This window comes from Dipodomys spectabilis, unplaced genomic scaffold (genome assembly GCF_019054845.1).
Source record: "Dipodomys spectabilis isolate Male_0828 unplaced genomic scaffold, ASM1905484v1 ptg000010l, whole genome shotgun sequence".
NCBI classification, from domain to species: domain Eukaryota; kingdom Metazoa; phylum Chordata; class Mammalia; order Rodentia; family Heteromyidae; genus Dipodomys; species Dipodomys spectabilis.
The window spans coordinates 1,551,507-1,569,547 of NW_024870687.1; the positions used below are offsets into that span (position 1 = coordinate 1,551,507).

At 53.9% G+C, this 18,041-nt stretch overlaps 1 protein-coding gene across 1 annotated transcript; it reads left to right on the forward strand.

The window, feature by feature from the left end:
- The first annotated feature begins 1,271 nt into the window (after window positions 1-1,271).
- On the forward strand, window positions 1,272-11,096 carry LOC122127970 (arylsulfatase L-like). Its single transcript, XM_042702290.1, has 10 exons — window positions 1,272-1,290; window positions 2,291-2,381; window positions 4,058-4,179; window positions 5,193-5,315; window positions 5,841-6,267; window positions 6,952-7,088; window positions 8,190-8,324; window positions 8,414-8,576; window positions 9,564-9,685; window positions 10,358-11,096. Exons 1-10 carry the CDS (start codon window positions 1,272-1,274, stop codon window positions 10,933-10,935), a joined length of 1,917 nt encoding a protein of 638 aa, XP_042558224.1. The 3' UTR covers window positions 10,936-11,096.
- Window positions 11,097-18,041: the final 6,945 nt, after the last annotated feature.

The following is an 18,041-nucleotide window of genomic DNA, read 5'->3' on the forward strand; positions in this document are numbered from 1 at the left end:
CTCTCCCGGATGTGGCATCAGGGACCCAGATGTCACTTATCTCCAGGTCCACTGAGGGGCCAGGACCCGGATGTGGACTGGGGGACCCGGATGTCACCTATCTCCAGGTCCACTGAGGGGCCAGGACCCGGATGTTGCGTGGGGAACCCGGATGTTATGTAAGTCCGCGTCCATTAACCCGGATGTGGACTGTGGCAGGGACCCGGATATGTGCTGGGCAGGACCCGGATATCACATCCACAGGCCTGGCTGTGGCGTGTGGAGTCCCGGATGTCATGCTCCTCTCCTTCCACTGACAGGGTCTAGGACCAGGATGTGGTGTGGGGATCCCGGATGTCAGGTCCCTCCACATCCACTGAGGGTCCAGGACCAAGATGTGGAATGGGAACTACCCAGATGTTAGGGACCTCCAAGTCCATGAACCTGGATGTGGGGTGAGTACCCAGATGTTAGGGACCTCCAGGTCCATGAACCTGGATGTGGGGTGAGTACCCAGATGTTAGGGACCTCCAGGTCCGTGAACCCGTATGTGGGGTGGGTACCCGGATGTTAGGGATCTCCAGGTATGGGAACCCAGATGTGGAGGCGAGTACCAGGATGTTACTTAACTCCAGGTCCACTGGCAGGCGCCAGGACCCAGATGTGAGGGGTTTGGACCCGGATGTGAGGGTTGGGACCCAGATGTGAGGGGTTGAGACCCAGATGTGAGAGGTGGAACCCAGATGTGGGCGGAGCGGGCACTCCACACCTTGGCCCCGGGCTCCAGCTGCACGTTGGCTGTTGGGGTCCTTTCCCAGACTCGGAGGCAATAAAGCAGCCATGCTGCTTCTGGATGGAATTCTTCCTCACTTCCGCCCCCCAGCGCAGGCCAAGCCCTCCTGAGTCCCTCACTTCCTCCCCAGCCCAGGCCACGCCCTCCTGAGCTCTGGCCACGCCCTACTGAGCACAGGCCACGCCCCCTGGGCACAGGCCACGCTCCCTGACGGTCCTGACTCTTATTGCAGCCCTCCATGTAGTTCTCGAGGTTTCCCTCCTCCCCTTCCTCCTTCCTCTGCCAGGCCTGGCAATTTCTTGGCGCCTAGCCCAGCAACTCGGGGATTTTCCCTTCCTTCCCTGCCTTCCCCTTCAGCACCACATCCTGTTCCTTTCCAAGGAACAAGGGGACTTTTATTTTGGAGGGGGGTTGTGGAGTTCTGGCTGCTGGAGTGACGTGGACATTTGACCCCTGCGAGCTTCCTGGCTGGCAGGGAGAGCAGCAGGCCCAGGCGCTGATGGCAGAGAACTATGGATGTGAGTTCGTCCTCTGGGAAACACGGGGAGAGGTGTGGGGACCCGGGGTGGGGGGGCTTCGATTGCTTTTTGGAGCCCCCCCGGGTGTCCCACCATGCCCTGGGGTGGGGGCTGCAGGGCCCCGCCACAAACCTGGAAAGACAAGGTGAGGGGCTGATGTACTGGTGGGGGCAACAGCAGCCTGGCCCTGGGGTGGCCGGATCTTCCTCAGCTCTTCCCCACTTCCTGCTTCCGGCCTTCTCTTCCAGGAAACGGGGAGCATCATGGGAAGGACGCGATCCTGGGCGCCATGTTGGTCAGGAGAGGGCCTGGAGGGAGGGGGAGTCCTCCCATCCCTCCTCCCATCCACCCATCCATCCATCCACCCATCCATCCACCCATCCATCCACCCACCCATCCACCCAACCATCCATCCACCCACCCATCCATCCATCCATCCACCCATCCACCTATTCATCCACCCATCCATCCACCCATCCATCCATCCATCCACCCATCCACCTATTCATCCATCCATCCATCCATCCACCCACCCATCCATCCATCCACCCATCCATCCATTCATCCATCCACCCACCCATCCATCCATACACCCACCCACCCATCCATCCATCCACCCATCCATCCATCCACCCACCCATCCATCCATCCACCCATCCACCCATCCATCCATCTACCCATCCACCCATCCATCCATCCACTCATCCACCCATCCACTCATCCATCCAACCATCCATCCATCCACCCATCCATTCACCCATCCATCCATCCATCCATCCATCCACCCATCCACCTATCCATCCAACCATCCATCCATCCACCCATCCATTCACCCATCCATCCATCCATCCACCCATCCACCTATCCATCCATCCATCCACCCATCCACTCCTCCTCCTCCTCTCTCTCCTCCTCAGGTCGCACAGCAGCTGCGCAGCCCCACCCCTCGCCTTCCTCCTCCTCCTCCTCCTCCTCCTCCTCCCCCCTGGCCCCTGCGCAGGCCCCGCCCCCTCACGCCCCAACTTCCTGCTGCTCTTGGCCGACGACCTGGGCCTGGGCGACCTGGGCAGCTTCGGGAACCGCAGCCTGCGGTGAGCAGAGGGGTAGGCCCGGATGTAGGGCCTTAGTTACCCGGATGTGGGAGCTCAGATCCCTGGATGTTCCACCAGGAGAACTGTATAGACATCTAGTAACTCAGTTCCCCGGATGTTGGATGTTAGTATCGTGGATGTTGGATATCAAATCCCCGGATGTTGGATCTTAGTGCCCCGGATGTTGGATATCAGGTCCCCGGATGTTAAATCTTAATACCCCGGATGTGGGAAATCAGGTTCCCGGATGTTGGACTTCAGTTCCCTGGATGTTGGATGTTAGTACCCCGGATGTTGGAGACTAGGTCCCCAGATGTTGGATGTTAGTGCCCTGGATGTTGGCTATCAGGTCCCTGGATGTTAAATCTTAGTACCCCGGATGTGGGAGATCATGTCCCCAGATATTGGACTTCAGTGCCCCAGATGTAGGAGCTCAGGTCCCCAGATGTTGGAGGTTAGTGCTCCGAATGTGGGAGCTCAGGTCCCCGGATGTTAGATATTAGTACCCTGGATGTTGTAGCTCAGTGCCCCGATGTTGGATCTTATTCCTCCGGATGTAGGAGCCCAGGTGCCTGGATGTTAGATCTTAGTGTCCTAGATGTTGGATATCAGGTCCCCGATGTTAGATGTTAGTACCCCGGATGTTGGATATCAGATCCTCGGATGTTGGATATCAGATCCTCGGATGTGGGATGTTAGTGCCCTGGATGTTGGAGGACAGGTCCACGGATGTTAGATCTTAATGCCCCGGATGTGGGAAATCAGGTTCCCGGATGTTAGATGTTAGTGCTCCGGATGTTGGAGATCAGGTCCCCGATGTTGGAGATCAGGTCCCCGGATGTTGAATCTTACTGCCCTGGATGTTGGATATCAGGTCCCCGGATGTTACATGTTAGTACCCCGGATGTTAGAGCTCAGTTCCCCGGATGTTCCACCAGGAGAACTGTATAGACATCTAGTGGACCTCAGGTCCCCGGATGTTGGATGTTAGGTCCCCGGATGTTGGAGTTCAATTCCCAGGATGTTAGATCTCAGTTCCCTGAATGTTGGATATCAGATCCCCGGATGTTGGATATCAGATCCCCGGATGTGGGATGTTAGTGCCCCGGATGTTGGAGATCAGGTCCTCGGATGTTAAATCTTAGTATAACCCAGATGTGGGAAATCAGGTTCCCAGATGTTAGATGTTAGTACCCCAGATGTTGGAGATCAGGCCCCCGGATGTTGGATATCAGATCCCTGGATGTTGGATCTTAGTGTCCCAGATGTTGGAGACCAGGTACCCAGATGTTTGAGCTCAGGTCCCAGAGGTTGGATCTTAGTTGTCCGGATGTAGGTCCTCAGGTCCCCGGATGTTGGGCCTTAGATCCCCGGATGTAGGAGTCCAGTCCACAGATATAGATCTTAGTACCCTGGATGTGGGATCTCAGGGCCCCAGATGTTGGACCTTAGATCCCAGGATGTTGGACCTCAGGTCCCCAGATGCTGGATCTTAGTATCCCGGATGTGGGATCTCAAGTCCCCGGATGTTGGATCTTAGATCCCCGGATGTGGGATCTCAGGGCCCTGGATGTTGGAGTTCAGCTCCTGGGATGTTGGGCATTAGATCCCCGGATGTTAGACCCCAGGTCCCCGTATGTTCTTGGTTGTGACTCAGTTTTCCTCTCCCCCCATAGCACCCCGCACCTGGACGGCCTGGCCCGGGATGGCGTGCGGCTGACCCAGCACCTGGCGGCAGCGTCCGTCTGCAGCCCGAGCCGTGCGGCCTTCCTGACAGGACGCTACCCTGTGCGCCTGGGTCGGTATGGGGGGGTGGGACATTTGGGGAATGGAGGGGGCGGTGGGGGGGAGGTGGGGGCGGGACATCCGGGGATCTGAGAGCCAACATCCGGGGTACTAAGATCCAACATCCATGGACCTGATATCCAACATCTGGGGATCTGAGACCCAACATCCGGGGATCTAAAGCCTAACATCTGGGGAACTGAGCACCAACATCCAGGGCACTGAGCTCTAACATCCAGGGACTTCATCTCTGACATCCAGTTACTAAGATCCAACATCCGGGGATCTGAGCACCAACATCCGGGACACTGAACTCTAACATCTGGGGACCTTATCTCTAACATCCATTGTACTAAGATCCAACATCCGGGGATCTGAGGCCTAACATTCTGGGAACTGAACTCCAACATCCTAGGACCTGACATCCACCATCCGGGGTACTAAGATCCAACATCCGGGAACCTAAGCCCCAACATCCAGGGAACAGAGCTCCAACATCTGGGGATCTGAGGGCCAACATACCCGAATCTGAGCTCCAATATCCGGGGTTGTAAGATCCAACATCCAGGGAACTGAGCTACAACATCCGGGTAACTGAAGTCCAACATCTGGGGTCCTGATATCCACCATACAGGGCACTGAACTCCATCATCCGGGGATCTGAGGGCCAACATCCGGGATACTAACATCAAACATCCGGGGACCTGAGGTCCAACATCCAGGGAACTGAGGCTCAACATCTAGGGCACTGAGGTCCATCAGAGGGAGGGGAGGACTACTCTGAGGATCTCAGGTTCAAATTCCTGAGACTCTGGGACTTCCCCCCTGAAACGCCAGGAAACCGGAAGTGATGCCATATTGGTTTCCCCTGGGGGCTCACAGGGCTGGGGTCCTTTCCAGCCCGGGTGCGCAGGTCCCAGGCTATCCCAGACACAGCAGGCCTTCCCCCTGAAGGTGCTAGATACCCCGTCCTGACCCGGGACGCCATCATCACTGACCTAGGGTCCTTCTCCTCTCTCTTGGAAGGCATGGTGACCACCAACGGGGCGCGCGTGTTGCAGTGGGCAGCCGTGTCGGGCAGGCTGCCCACCTCCGAGATCACCTTCGCCAAGATCCTGCAGGAGCAGGGATATGCCACCGGCCTCATAGGTAAGAAAGAAGTCATCCATCCACCCATCCATCCATCCACCCATCCATCCATCCATCCATCCATCCACCCATCCATCCATCCATCCACCCATCCACCCATCCATCCATCCATCCACTCATCTATCCATCCATCCACCCATCCACCTATTCATCCATCCATCCATCCATCCACCCACCCATCCATCCATCCTCCCATCCATCCATTCATCCATCCACCCACCCTTCCATCCACCCATCCATCCATCCATCCACCCACCCATCCATCCATCCATCCACCCATCCACCCATTCATCCATCCACTGTGCATCCATCCATCCACCCATCCATCCATCCACCCATTCCCCTATTCATCCATCCATCCATCCATCCACCCACCCACCCATCCATCCATCCATCCATCCACCCATCCATCCACCCACCCAACCATCCACCCACCCAACCATCCACCCACCCATCCATCCACCCATCCATCCACCCATCCATCCACCCATCCATTCACTCATCCATCCATCTCTTCCCCTCCAGGCAAATGGCACCTGGGCCTCAACTGTGAGTCCCCCACTGACCACTGCCACCACCCCCTGAACCACGGGTTTGACTCCTTCTTCGGGGTCCCCTTCACCCTGATGGGGGACTGCCTGCAAGCGGAGCCCTCGGAGAAGCGAGCGCGTCTGCAAGGGCCCCTGGACCTGGGGGCGCAGCTGCTACTGCTTTCCCTGCTCTGCCTGGCCGCTGGGAAGGTCACGGGCCTGCTGGGCCTGCGCTGGGTGCCCTGGGTGCTGGGCCCCGGATGTGGGGCCTTGCTACTGGCCTGCACCTCCCGCCTCCTGGGTGTCTTCATCGTCCATGCTGACTGCTTCCTGATGAGGGATCACCAGGTCGTCCAGCAGCCTCTGAAGTTTGAGGCCAGCACGGGGCTCTTCTTGCGGGAGGCTGAGGCCTTCATTCACAGGTCAGCCTGGGGTCGAGAGGGGGACCGATTCCATCTACTAGATCTCTATAGTCAACTGGTAGACCTTAGATCCCTGGATGTACATCCAGTAGATCTCTATAGACATCTGGTAGACCTCAGGTCCCCGGATGTTCCATCTAGTAGATCTGTAGAGACATCTGGTAGACCTCAGATCAGACCATGATCGATTATTGGTAGTATTGATCAGATCATGATCGATTATTGGTAATAACTGATCAGATGATGTTCGATTATTGGTAATAACTGATCAGCTCATGTTCAATTATTGGTATTATCGATCAGATGATGTTCGATTATTGGTATTATCGATCACATCACAATCGAATATTGGTATTATTGATCAGATCCTGTTCGATTATTAGTAATATCTGATCAGCTCATGTTCTATTATTGGTCATATCGATCAGATGTTTGATTATTGGTAATAACTGATCAGATATGTTTGATTATTGGTAATAACTGATCGGATCACGATTTTGGTATTTTTGATCAGATCACTATTGATTATTGGTATTATCGATCAGATCAGGATCGATTATTGGTAATATCTGATCAGATCAGGATCAATTATCGATCATCTGATCGATTATTGGCAATACCTGATCAGGTCGGTTATCAGTGAGGTTATTGATGGTGGGGGCGGGGTCTGACGTGGATCCGCAGGCACCAGGCCCGCCCCTTCCTCCTCCTCGTCTCCTTCCTCCACGTCCACATCCCCCTGGTCACCTCACCTGCCTTCCGGGGCCGCAGCGCGCACGGCGCCTACGGCGACAATGTGGAGGAGCTTGACTGGATGGTGGGTGAGTGCGGGGGGGGGCAGGAACTGAGGCATGGTGCGTGGGATGGGGGAAACAGAGGCACGGTGGTGGGGTGAGCAGGATAGGGAAACTGAGGCATGGGGACGGGGTGAGCGGGATGGGGAAAATGAGGCACGGGGGTGGGGTGAGTGGGTTGGGGGAAACTGAGGCACAGAGATGGGGTGAGCGGGATGGGGGAAACTGAGGCATGGGAACGGGGTCAATGGGTTGGGGTAAACTGAGGCACGGTGCATTTGGGTAAACTGAGGCACGGGGACGGGGTCAGTGTGTTGGGGATAAACTGAGGCACGGGGTTTGGGTAAACTGAGGCACGGTGCATTTGGGTAAACTGAGTCACTGGGCATGTTGGGGGTAAACTGAGGCACGGTGCACTTGGGTAAACTGAGGCACGGTGCATGTTGGGTAAACTGAAGCACGGTGCATGTTCAGGGTGAACTGAGGCACGGTGCATTTGGGTAAACTGAGGTACGGTGGATGTGGGTAAACTGAGGCCCGCGTATAGGGGTAAACTGAGGCACGGTGCATGTTGGGTAAACTGAGTCACTGGGCATGTTGGGTAAACTGAGACATGGTGCATGTTGGGTAAACTGAGGCACGGGGACGAGGTGAGTGGGTTGAGTAAACTGAGGCACCGGGATGGGAGTAAACTGAGGCACGGGGACGGGGTCAGCGGGTTGGGGTAAACTGAGGCACGGTGCATTTGGGTAAACAGGCACGGTGCACTTGGGTAAACTGAGGCCCAAATATAGGGGTAAACTGAGGCACGGTGCATGTTTAGGGTAAACTGAGGCACGGTGCACTTGGGTAAACTGAGGCAAAGTGCATTTGGGTAAACTGAGGCACAGTGCATGTTGGGGGTAAACTGAGGCACAGTGCATTTGGGTAAACTGAGGCCCGGTGAGCGTTGGGGGTAAACTGAGGCACGGTGCCTGTTGGGTAAACTAAGTCACTGGGCATTGAGTATAAACTGAAGCACGATGGAAATTTGTAAACTGAGTCATGATGCATGTTGGGTAAACTGAGGCACGGTGGATGCTGGGGGTAAACTGAGGCACGGACCCATTTTCCCCCCTCCCCCCGCAGGGCGACTGCTGGCAGCGCTGGACGGTGCGGGGCTGGGGCACCGCACCCTCGTCTACTTCACGTCGGACCACGGTGCCTCGCTGGAGGCCCGGGCTGGGGGCGCCCGCCTCGGGGGTTCCAACGGCGTGCACCGAGGCGAGGGGGAAACTGAGGCAGGGTGGGCGGGGCCTCCCACGCAGCCCGACCCCGCCCCTTGACCTTTGCCCTCTGCCCCCCCCTTGCAGGTGGCAAAGGCATGGGCGGCTGGGAGGGCGGCATCCGGGTCCCTGGGCTGGTGCGCTGGCCCGGGACACTGCCCGCAGGGCGCCTGGTGCCTGAGCCCACCAGCCTCATGTACCTGTTCCCCACCGTGGTGCGCCTGGCCGGGGGCTGGGTTCCGGCGGACAGGTAGGAGTTCGCCGGCCTGGGTCCCCACGGGGTGGAGGAGAAGGGGGGGTCATCCTAGGCCTCGGGGATCCCGAGGGGGGGAGGCTGAGGCCTGCACATCCGGGTCTCTGGTTGCTCAAAAGCCTGCACATCCGGGTCTCTGAGGGCTCAGACCTGCACATCCGGGTCTCTGGGGGCTCAGGAGCCTGCACATCCGGGTCTCTAAGACCCAAGACCCAGGGCTCAGGCCTTGACATCCGGGTCTCTGGGGGCTCAGAAGCCTTTACATCCGGGTAACTAAGGGCTCAGGCCTGCAAATCTGGGCCTCTGAGCACTCAGAAGCCTGGACATCTGGTTCTCTGAGGACTCAGGCCTTCATATCCGGGTCTCTAAGGCATCAGGGCTGCACATCCAGGTCTCTGAGTACCTAGGCCCAGGTCTCAGGCCTGGACATCCAGGTCTCTGAGGGCTCAGGCCTGCACATCTGGGTCTCTGAGGGCTCAGAAGCCTGCACATCTGGGACTCTGGGATCTCAGGCCTGCACATCCGGGTCTCTGGGGGCTCAGAAGCATGGACATCCGGGTCTCTGAACGCTCAGAAGCTTGGATATCTGGGTCTCTGAGGCCTCAGGCCTGCACATCCAGGTCTCTAAGACCAGAGGCCTGGGTCTTAGACCTGCACATCCGGGTCTCTGGGGGCTCAGAAACCTGGACATCTGGGTCTCTGGGATTTCTGGCCTGCACATCCGGGCCTCTGAGCGCTCAGAAGACTGCACATCCGGGTCTCTGAGTGTTCAGGAGCCTGGACATCCGGGTCTTGAAGGCCTCAGAAGCCTGCACATCCAGGTCTCTGAGGGCTCAGAAGCCTGCACATCCGGGTCTCTAAAGGCTCAAGCCTTGGCATCCAGGTCTCTGGGATCTCTGGCCTGCACATCCGGGTCTCTGGGGGCTCTGGCCTGCACATCCGGGTCTCTGAGCGCTCAGAAGCCTGCACATCTGGGTCCCGCAGGGAGGTGGACGGCTGGGACCTGATGCCCGCGCTGCTGGGGACGGCGCAGGCCGCAGGCCACGACTTCCTGCTGCACTACTGCGAGGCCCGGCTGCACGCCGTGCGCTGGTTCGACCGCTCAAGTGAGTGCCTCGACCTCAGTTGGGCCCTGGGGCGGGGGAGGGAGCTGCATGCATGCACGCAGGGACCCGGATGCAAGGCCTGGGAGACCCGGATGTGGGAATCCCGGGATGTGAGGACCTGGATGGAAGTCATGAGATGGGAATCCCCGGATGTGAAGTCCCCGATGGGAATTCCCGGATGTGAGGTACTGGATGAGAATCCCTGGATGTGAGGCCCTGGATGTGAGATCCCGGATGGGAATCCCCGGATGTGAGGCCCCGGATGTGAGGTCCCAAATGGGAATCCCTGGATGTGAGGTCCCAGATGAGAATCCCCGGATGTGAGTCCCCGGATGTGAGGTCCCACATGTGAATGCCCGGATGTGGCCCCCCGGATGTGAATCCCCGGATGTGAAGCCCCAGATGTAAGGTTCTGGATGTGAGGTTCCGGATGTGAATTCCCGGATGTGAGGTCCTGCATGTGAATCCCCGGATGTGAGGTCCTAGATGGGAATCCCCGGATGTGAATACCCAGATGTGAAGTCCTGGATGGGAATCCCTGGATGTAAGGTCTTGCATGTGAATGCCCGGATGTGAATCCCTGGATGTGATGTCCTGGATGTGAATTCCCGGATGGGAATCCCCGGATGTGAGGCCCTGGATGTTACTCCTTTCTCCCCCCACCCCCCGCAGGCCGCACGGTGTGGAAGCTGCACTTCGCCACTCCGCGCTTCGACCCGCCGGGCTCGGGCACCTGCCTCGGTTTCCCTGCCTGCGCCTGCTCGGGGCGGCGAATGACCCGCCACCGGCGGCCACTGCTCTTTGACCTGACGGCGGACCCAGGGGAGACTCGCCCGCTGCAGGGCCCGATGGCGACGCGCAGGCGCGTGGAGGCCGCGGTGGCCCGGATGCTGCGCACGCGCCCCCCCCCTCGCGGCCCCGCCCCTCGCCCCTGCACACAACACCTGGAGCCCGCGCCTGCAGCCCTGCTGCTCGCCCGGACCGCTCTGTGCCTGCGACCACCTGATCCCCGACCTCTGACCCCGACCCGACCCCCAACCACCAACTTCCCCGGGGCTACGGCAGATCCTGGCCTGCGCCTCTCACATCCGGGGACTCACATCCGGGTATTAAACATCTGGGTATACTCAAATACAGAAATTCCCACATCCGGGGATTCCCACATACAGACTCTCACATCCAGGGATTCCTACATCCGGGGATTCCTACATCCGGGGATTCTCACATCCGGGGATTCTCACTTCTGGTGACACATCCGGGGATTCCCGGGGATGTATTTACACATCTGGGGAATCCTACATCCGGGGACTTTTACACCCGGGGATTCTCACAACCAGAGATTCTCACATCCGGGGACTTTTACATCCGGGGATTCTCACATCCAGAGACTCTCACATCCGGGGATTCCTACATACAGACTCTCACATCCAGAGATTCTCACATCCAGAGATTCCCACATCCGGGGATTCTCATATCCGGGGATTCCCACATCCGGGGATTCTCAGACCAGGGAATTCCCACATCTGGGGAAATCTCACATCCGGGGATTCCCACATCTGGGGATTCTCGCATCCAGGGATTCTCACATCTGGGGATTCCCACAGCCGGGGATTCTCACATCCGGGGATTCCCACATCTAGAGATTCCTACATCTGGGGATTGTCACATCCAGGGACTTTTTTTTTTTTTTTTTTAATTTAATTTTATTTTATTTGTGAACATACTGTACAGAGGAGTTACAGTTACATGGGCAGGATAATGTGTACATTTCTTACCAAGCATTGCAGCCTCCTCCTTTGTTTATCCTTCACATCCCTTCCCAGCCTCCCCCCTCCCCCCCTAATCCCAATCCTTCTCCTTCCTCCCTCCCCCCAGCCCCCCCCCCCCCCACCAACATTGTAAAGTTCGTTTTGGACATGACAACTTGTACTTCTCATTGTTGCAACAGGTCCACCTGTATCCTTAAACAACTGGTTTTTCCCCATCTCCTCCACAAGTTATACTGACATCAAATATAGTGAAAGCAAGGGTTATACTATGGGGGAGGGACATACAAAGCAACAAAGAGATAATCTTATAAATGTGTTAGAAACACATGCATGAAAGAAAAAAACATTAAAATACACATCTAAGGGTTCATTTTCCTGACATCACATTATCTGACCTTTTCCGCTTGACTCATACATATACTAGATATTACAAATAAGGGAAACCATGGGACCTACGTTTCTTTGGGCCTGGCTTACTTCACTTAATATAATTTTTTCCAAGTTTTTCCATTTCCTAACAAATGGGGCAATGTCATTCTTTCTGATGGAGGCATAGAATTCCATTGTGTATATATACCACATTTTCTTGATCCATTCATCTACTGAGGGGCATCTGGGTTGGTTCCATATCTTAGCTATGGTAAATAATGCTGCAATAAACATAGTTGTGCTGGTAGCTTTAGTGTGGTCTTGTTTGTAAACATTAGGGTAAATGCCCAAAAGTGGGATTGCTGGGTCATAGGGGAGCTCTATGTGGAGTCTTTTGAGGAACCTCCATACTGCTTTCCAAAGTGGTTGAACAAGTTTACATTCCCACCAACAATGAATTAAGGTTCCTTTCTGTCCACATCCCCTCCAGCATCTGTTGTTGTTAGAGTTCTTGATTTTTGCCGTTCTCACTGGAGTGAGGTGATATCTCAATGTTGTTTTGATTTGCATTTCTTTTATGGCTAGGGATGTTGAACATTTCTTCATGTGTCTATTGGCCATCCTTCTTTCTTCTTCAGAGAAGTTTCTCTTTAAGTCTTTCGCCCACTTATTCATTGGGCAGTTGTTTCTTTGAGGATTTGTTGTTGGGGGGTTTAATTTTTTGAGTTCCAAGTATATTTTAGATATGAGACCCTTGTCCGTTGTATGGCTAGTAAAGATCTTCTCCCAATCCGTGGGCTTTCTATTGATCTTGCTAGCTATGTCATTTGCCCTGCAGAAGCTCTGCAACTTTATGCAATCCCATTTGTCCAACCTTTCTTTGATTTGTTGTGTTTCCAGGTCTCTATTCAGAAAATTTCGGCCTGAGCCAAGGAGACCTAGGGTTTCTCCTATTCCATCCTGTAATGTTTTCAGAGTGTCTGCTTTGAGTTCAAGGTCTTTGATCCATTTGGAGTTGATTCTGGTGCAGGGTGATATATAAGGATCTAGCTTAAGTTTTCTACATGTAGTTAACCAATTTTGCCAGCACCATTTACTGAAGAGGTTGTCTTTCTTCCATTCTATTGTTTTAGCTCCCTTATCGAAGATTAGATGGCTATAGGTCTGTGGGTTCATTTCTGGGTTTTCAATTCTATTCCATTGGTCCTGAGGTCTGTTCTTATGCCAATACCAAGCTGTTTTGATTACTATGGCTTTATAGTAGAGTTTGAAGTTTGGTATTGATATTCCTCCAGCAGTGTTCTTTCCATTCAGGAGCGTTTTTGCTATTCGGGGTCTTTTATTGTTCCATATGAATTTTTGGATTGCCTCTTCTATTTCCTTGAAGAATGAGGGTGGAATTTTGATAGGTATTGCGTTGAATTTGTAGATAGCCTTGGGAAGTATTGCCATTTTCACGATATTAATCTTTCCAATCCAGGAGCATGGGAGGTTTTGCCATTTTTTAAGTTCTGTGTTGATTTCCTTTTTCAAGATTTTAAAGTTTTCATCATAGAGGTCCTTCACTTCTTTAGTTAAGTTAATTCCTAGGTATTTTATTTTTTGTGGGGCTATTACAAATGGAGTTGCTTTCCTAATTTCAGCCACACTTTTCTCATTGTTGGCATACAGAAAAGCCATTGATTTTTGGGGGTTAATTTTATAACCTGCTACTTTGCCGAAGTTTTGAATCAGCTTGAGTAATTTGGGAGTGGAGTCTATGGGATTCTTTAAATACAAGATCATGTCATCTGCAAAGAGGGAGAGTTTTATTTCTTCTTTCCCTATTTGGATCCCCTTTATGTCTGCATCTTGTCTTATTGCTGTAGCTAGGCATTCTAATACTAGATTGAAGAGAAGTGGAGAGAGTGGGCATCCTTGTCTTGTTCCTGAGTTAAGAGGAAATGGCTTTAGTTTTTCACCATTGAGTATAATGCTGGCTGTAGGTTTGTCATATACAGCCTTTATCGTATTGAGGAATGTTCCATGGATTCCTAATTTTTCCAAAACCTTCATCATAAAGGGGTGTTGGATCTTGTCGAATGCTTTTTCTGCATCTATTGAGATAACCATGTGGTTCTTATTCTTGCTCCTGTTGATGTGATGAATAATATTAATTGATTTGCGTATATTGAACCAGCTTTGCATCCCTGAAATGAATCCTGTTTGATCGTGGTGTATGATTTTTTGGATGAATTGTTGAAGTCGATTGGCCAAAATTTTGTTGAGAAGTTTTGCATCAATGTTCATCAAAGAAATGGGTCTATAGTTCTCTTTCTTTGATGAGTCCCTGCCTGGTTTTGGGATGAGGGTTATGATGGCTTCATAGAATGTGTTCGGTAGTGAGCTTTCTCTTTCAATTTCATTGAAGAGTTGGAGGAGAATTGGTGTGAGCTCTGCTTTGAAGGCCTTGTAAAATTCCGCTGTAAAACCATCTGGTCCTGGACTTTTCTTAGCTGGGAGGTCTCTTATTGCTGTTTCTATTTCAATGCTTGATATGGGCCTGTTAAGCTGGTTTAACTCATCTTGGTTTAGTTTTGGCATGTCAATATTTGCTAGGAAAAGGTCCATTTCTGTCAAGTTCTCAAACTTATTAGCATAAAGTTTTGAGAAGTATTCCCTTATAATGTTCTGAATCTTGGTTGTTTCCGTGGTGATGTTTCCATTTTCATCTCTGAGTTTATTAATTTGGGTGTGTTCTCTTCTTTTTCTGATAAGATTTGCTAAGGGTCTGTCAATTTTGTTAAGTTTTTCGAAGAACCAACTCTTTGTTTTGTTGATTCTTTCTATAGTTTTTTTGGATTCTAATTCATTTAATTCTGATTTAATTTTGATTATTTCTTTCCGTCTACTGGATTGGGGTTTATCTTGCTGCTCTTTTTCAAGGAGGTTTAACATCCAGGGACTTTTACATCCAGAGACTTTCACATGTGGGGATTCTCACATCTGGGGAACTCTTACATCCAGGGATTTTCACATTCAGAGAGTCTCACATCTGGGGATTCTCAGACCCAGGGATTCCCACATCTGGGAACTCTCACATCCTGAGCCTCTCATCCTGGACCTCCACCTTGGTCCTCCCATCCGGGGCCTTTCCCCAGCCTCCCATCCGGGGCCCTCTCACATCCGGGCCTATGTCCTCTAACTTCTCACACAATAAAACCTTGTGAGCACCGCACCGCACGGCAGGGTCAGGGGTCACCGGGGTCAGAAGCCGGGCACTGGTCCTGCCTTCCATTTCAGGTCATTTCCGGTTGATGCTAGGATACAGGGCTGGTCCCCCTTCCATTTCAGGCCACTTCTGGTCGTTGCTAGGGTATAGGACTACTCCCACCTTCCACTTCAGGTCATTTCCGGTCATTGCTAAGGCATAGGACTAGTCCCACTTTCCATTTCAGGCCACTTCTGGTCATTGCTAGGGTATAGGACTGGTCCCGCCTTCCATTTCAGAACATTTCCGGTCATAATACAGGGCTGGTCCCACCTTCCATTTCAGGTCATTTCTGGTGGTTGCTAGGGTATTGGACTAGTCCCGCCTTCCATTTCAGGCCATTTCCGGTGGTTGCTAGGGTATTCGACTAATCCCGCCTTCCATTTCAGACCATTTCCGGTGGGTTGCTAGGATACAGGCTTGGTCTTGCCCTCCTCTAGGACGTCCCACCACCTAGATTCACACCTGATTGGCCTATTCCATGAAAGCCCTGCCCTCACTTTCCTAATTCACTTGTCATTGGTCCAGCTGTAAGACATGCCCTTTAGCCCCCCCCCCCCCCCCCGACAAATCCAACTCGCTGCTGATTGGACCTCACACAACAGTCCTGCCCCTAACTACCTGAACTCGGATTCAGATTGGCCCAGCGGGATTGGAGAAGTGGGGTACCCGGATGTTGGCCCACTCTAAGGGGGGGCGGTGGTTGGGTGGATGGATGGGTGGATGACCAGACCTGCGACCTCTTCCCCTTCTGTGCCTGTCCCAGGGTACCCCAATGACCTCTCCAGGGATTGACCCAGATGGGCCTATAGCTCCTTATGGCGGTAGGATAAGTCGAGGTTGGAGGTCTGTGTCTCCCTAGGCCTAGGATGCATTGCACCTGCACGACATCCGGGTCTTCTCTGGATGGCTGATTGGCTGACACGCCTGTCTCTCCATCCTTTGGCCCTGCCCATGGAAGCTGGGGGTCCGGTCCCTCCTCTTCCTTGGGTGATATTGAAAGGCAGGGCATGCTGTCCATCATCCCTGGGTCCCGCCCCCTGCCAAGCCAATAGCTGGAGAGTCGATATGTGTGAAGCCACGCCTCTTCGTGGCTAGCTCTATGAACGCTGTGGGTGCCCATCACCCAGAGGTCCCGCCCACTAGTGAATGTATGGGCTCAGGGGCTGTCTTTCACTTCCAGGTCCCGCCTCCTGGCTGTTGGAAGGCCACAGGGGCTGTCTGTCTCTTCCAGGTCCCGCCCTCTGGCTGTTGGAAGGCCATAGAGGCTCTCTGTCACCTCCAGGCCCCGCCCAATGGCTGTTGAAAGGCCACAGGGGCTGTCTGTCTCCTCCAGGTCCCGCCCCCTGGCTGTTGTGTGGACATTTGTCCTGTCTGTCATCTTCAGACCACGCCCCCTTGTTGTATAATCATGTGTCCTATCTGTCATCTTCAGGCCACGCCCCCTTGTATTATCAAGTGTCCTGTCGACTTCAGGCCACGCCCCTTGCAATTAGATGGCGTGACATAAGTGTCCATGAACAGGGACAGGAAGTGCCCCTAGTCAAGACCAGAAGTTCTTGTATACTAGGGACCGGAAGTCCCCAGTCAAGACCAGAAGTTGTTATATACTAGGGACTGGAAGTCTCCACAGTCAAGACCAGAAGTTCCTACACACTAGGGACCGGAAATGCCCTTCCAATCAGGACCGGAAGTGCCCTTCCCATCAGGACCGGAAGTTTCTATATACTAGGGACCGGAAGTCCCCAGTCAGGACCAGAAGTTCCTATATACTAGGGACTGGAAATCTCTACAGTCAAAACCGGAAGTCCCCATAGTCAATACCAGAAGTTCTTATACACTAGATACGGGAAGTTCCTCTACACTAGGGAACGGAAGTGCCCTTCCAATCAGGATGGGAAGTTCCTATACACTAGGGACCGGAAGTGTCCTTCCAATCAGGACCAGAAGTTCCTGTACACTTGGACCGGAAGTCCCCATAGTCAAGACCAGAAGTTGTTATATACTAGGGACCGGAAGTCTCCACAGTGAAGACCAGAAGTTCTTACACACTAGGGACCGGAAGTCCCCATAGTCAGGACTGGAAGTTCCTATACACTAGGGACTGGAAGTCCCCAGTCGGGACCGGAAGTTGTTATATACTAGGGACCGGAAGTTCCCAATCAGGACCGGAAGTTCCGATACTCTGGACCAGAAGTTCACATACTGTCAGGAGCGGAAGTTCTCATGCAGACCGGAAGTCCCAATACACGCCTGGGCCCAGATCAGGAGGGGACCGGAAGTGGGGCAGCTGAGGGGGCGGGACTTACCCTGGAGGGTATCCGTGGATCACGTGTTCGTCACCAGCACCTGGGGTGGAGGGGGAGGAGAGACGCAGCCCTGGGAGCTCGGCCTCCACATCCGGGTCCTTACATCCGGGTCCCTACATCAGGGTACCCACATCCAGGTCCCTACATCTGTGATCCCATGTCTGGGTCCCTACATCCGGGTCTCTACATCCAGGAATCCACACTGGGGTCTTCACATCCGGGTCTCTACATCCAGGTCTCCACACTGGGGTCTCCACATCTGGGTCTTTACATCCGGGTCTCCACACTGGGGTCTCCACATCCGGGTCTCTACATCCAGATCTCCACACTGGGGTCTCCACATCCGGGTCCATAAATCCGGGCCTCCACACTGGGTTCCCTACATCCGGGCCTCTACATCCAGGCCTCTCCATCCCCAGCCTCCACATCCGGGCCTCCCCCCTTCCATGTCCTCACCTCCTGTGCCTGGCGGGGGTTGGGGCTGGGGTGGAGGCTGGCGTCGGGAGGTATATGTCTGCAGGAAGAGAGAGAGCGAGGGAGGATGGAGGCCGGCCTCCCCCCTCCCCTTACCCCCCTCCTTCCCCTGACCCCTGACTCCCCCTGACCCCCCCTGACCCCGCTCACCTCCTTCCCGACCCGGAGGTCACGGCCTGGGCGGG

Excerpts from the sequence above, each read along its gene's own strand:
- LOC122127970 (XM_042702290.1), top strand. Across the intron at positions 4,180-5,192 it reads ACGCTACCCTGTGCGCCTGG|GCATGGTGACCACCAACGGG; the intron begins GTCGGTATGGGG and ends CTCTCTTGGAAG. Across the intron at positions 6,268-6,951 it reads GCTGAGGCCTTCATTCACAG|GCACCAGGCCCGCCCCTTCC; the intron begins GTCAGCCTGGGG and ends GTGGATCCGCAG.